At 44.0% G+C, this 2393-nt stretch overlaps 1 protein-coding gene across 1 annotated transcript; it reads right to left on the bottom strand.

Moving 5' to 3' along the window:
• Positions 1-379: 379 nt before the first annotated feature.
• LOC128692230 (uncharacterized) lies at positions 380-2001 on the bottom strand. The gene is made up of 3 exons (XM_053781306.2): positions 1958-2001; positions 1249-1389; positions 380-1001 (listed from the first exon to the last, which is right to left on the bottom strand). The coding sequence occupies exons 2-3, from the start codon at positions 1387-1389 to the stop codon at positions 564-566; spliced, it is 579 nt and encodes a 192-aa protein (XP_053637281.1). The 5' UTR covers positions 1958-2001; the 3' UTR covers positions 380-563.
• Between the last annotated feature and the right edge of the window lie 392 nt (positions 2002-2393).

The raw sequence follows: 2393 nt of genomic DNA, 5'->3' as shown, positions 1-2393 counted from the left end.
TCAGGAGTCAGGATTTATCAGGTCACAACACACAGTCTCAAAATGGAAGAGATTTAACGAAGATGTCTTTATGAGACTGTCGAACCAAGACGGTCATTTCTTTAACTGGACTTGTAGACAGTCGACACCCGAGGGTGACTGGTTATTGGTGCAAGTTGGACCGAAACATAGTCACAAGTTATGAGGCCTGGTCTCAGACCGAGCAGCTGGGGCGTTGACCCTCGAAAACTTCTCCAGGTAAACATATACACCTCTCGAACTGCATAGACTAAGATATATACACTTCTCAGTGTATATATACTAAAGAGACATGCATCTATCGATGTATATATATCCTACGAGCACTAGAACTTTTGATGAAATGAAATCCAGATTCATATGAACAGTTTTATTGGATTAACGGATTTATGGGTGGATCTGACAGATTAGCTGGTTCCTGATTTACATAAAATGTGAAGAAATGCCACAATTATCATTCACAAATATTATAAATTTGCATAATACCTATTTTTGAGAGATTTCAGGAATTTGGTGCTTGTCGATCCACTTCGTATTCGGAGATCTCAGTACCCGTAAGCAGGCTTGGGGCACACTGTCTTGTAGGTCTGTTGTGTATGTGTCACGGTCACGTATTGTGGGACCACTTGAGTCTCGTACTGGGTCTTGTACTGGACCTGGGTTGTGGTCACGTACTGGGGCTTGTATTCGGTCTTGTACACGGTCTGGTACTGAACCTGGGTTACGTATTGGGTCTGGTATTGTGTCTCTGTGACGTACTCAGGCACGTACTGGGTCTGAGTGATGTACTGGGTTTGGTACACTGTCTGGTACTTGGTTTGGTACTGGGTCACGTATTGGACTTGGGTTTTGTAGGCCGTCTCGGTGATGTACTCGGGAACGTACTGGGTCTGGTACTTGGTCACGTACTGAGTCTGGTACTGGGTCTGGTAGAACGTGGTGGGAACGACCTGGGTCTTGTAGACAGTGGTGTACACAGGAACCTGGAAAAATAAAAACACCGTGAAAGATCGACACAAACATTATTAAAATTGTACAATCACAACTCTCAACTACCCACAGTTCAAAGAGGAAACATCAGTCGCAGTTTCAGTCCTTCTACCATAGTCCAAGACAAACCGAAACGTGTTAGTTAGATATGAATCGTTTCAGCCATGATGTTGTGGCTTTTATTCTCCTATACACGATCGTAGCTGCGATATGGACCCGTTCAGTTGGTTCAGTACTGACCTGTTGGACCTGTGTCTGGTACTTGGTGACGTACTGGGTCTTGGGGTAACAGGGAGCTGGTTGAGGGTAGCTTGGGTCAGCCACCACCACCGCTGCAACCACAGCCAACACTACCACCACACACAAACCTGAAGACTGCATCTGGGAAGAAAGGAATTAGAGAGTTGAGAGGGTTGATAATCACGGTGGTTCGCCTTGATAACTTCAAAACTAATCCTCTGGATAACTAAAGTGTAATGAACACTTGTCACTGCTCAGTGATAACCAACATGAAGATCCCTTCTGGGATCCTCTTTAGCAGAAGAGGGTCCCAAAGGGGATTATTCTTGAGGTTATTATTGACGACTAATTCCCTAGCTACTTGTCAATGTTCCAGGAAGGAGCAAAACATTGTCTAGACTCTTCAAATTGTAAATTAGTTACGAAATGTGCTAAAACAGCCCTCTCATATTTTACATATCAAACAATAAAATCCTCTAAATCGATGCTGATGTTATTAAAAAATAAAAAAAAAATACTTTAGGTTATTAATTATATTTTTTTTTAAACGCAAGCCTAAGTTAATGCAAAGTGTTTTTGCTGTTAAACAACGGGTGGCCCAATATTGTCTGTTTTCCTGTGTCTTGATGCAAGATGCATGCAATGCTTGCAGGAGTTTCGCCTCTCACGTTCCGCTGGTGAATGAGAAGTTGTGAGACTCAATATTTACCTTTGAAGATGTTTCTTAAGCGATCGATGTCGGGGGACTGATGCTGAAGGAATCAGAGAGGTCAGTATTTATAGTCTGGTATCCTACCCCTCCCCAAGCATCCCCTCTCTTGCACCCCCTACTCTCTCTCTCTCTCTCCCCTCTCCATTCTCTCTCACATCCCTGACAATCCCTCATCCACTCTCTCCAATGTACCCATTGCTCCACCCATCCACCCCCTCCTCACCCTATCTCCCCCTTCACCTCAGACACCGCTACACACCTGAAGGTCGTGTACAGGAGTGTCTAATTATCTGCCTGAGTTGACGGATTCTGAGCTTCGAATCTTGGGCGTACTTTACGACTTCCTGTTGGCTGTTGGTAAATAAACCCAGATGCAACTAATGTGACATTTTACTGTGGCAACGTTTCGCTCTCCAGGAGCTTTGTCAAAAAC

This window comes from Cherax quadricarinatus, chromosome 53, assembly GCF_038502225.1.
Source record: "Cherax quadricarinatus isolate ZL_2023a chromosome 53, ASM3850222v1, whole genome shotgun sequence".
Lineage (NCBI taxonomy): Eukaryota > Metazoa > Arthropoda > Malacostraca > Decapoda > Parastacidae > Cherax > Cherax quadricarinatus.
Note: the sequence above shows the minus strand (reverse complement) of the source record. Positions and strands in the feature narration are given on the sequence as shown.

What these genes read in the sequence shown, in the direction of transcription:
- LOC128692230 (XM_053781306.2), bottom strand. Translation starts at nt 1,389, where the DNA reads ATGCAGTCTTCAGGTTTGTGTGTGGTGGTAGTGTTGGCTGTGGTTGCA. An exon ending in ACCAGACACAGGTCCAACAG is followed by an intron (nt 1,002 to 1,248) that starts GTCAGTACTGAA and finishes TTATTTTTCCAG; the next exon opens with GTTCCTGTGTACACCACTGT.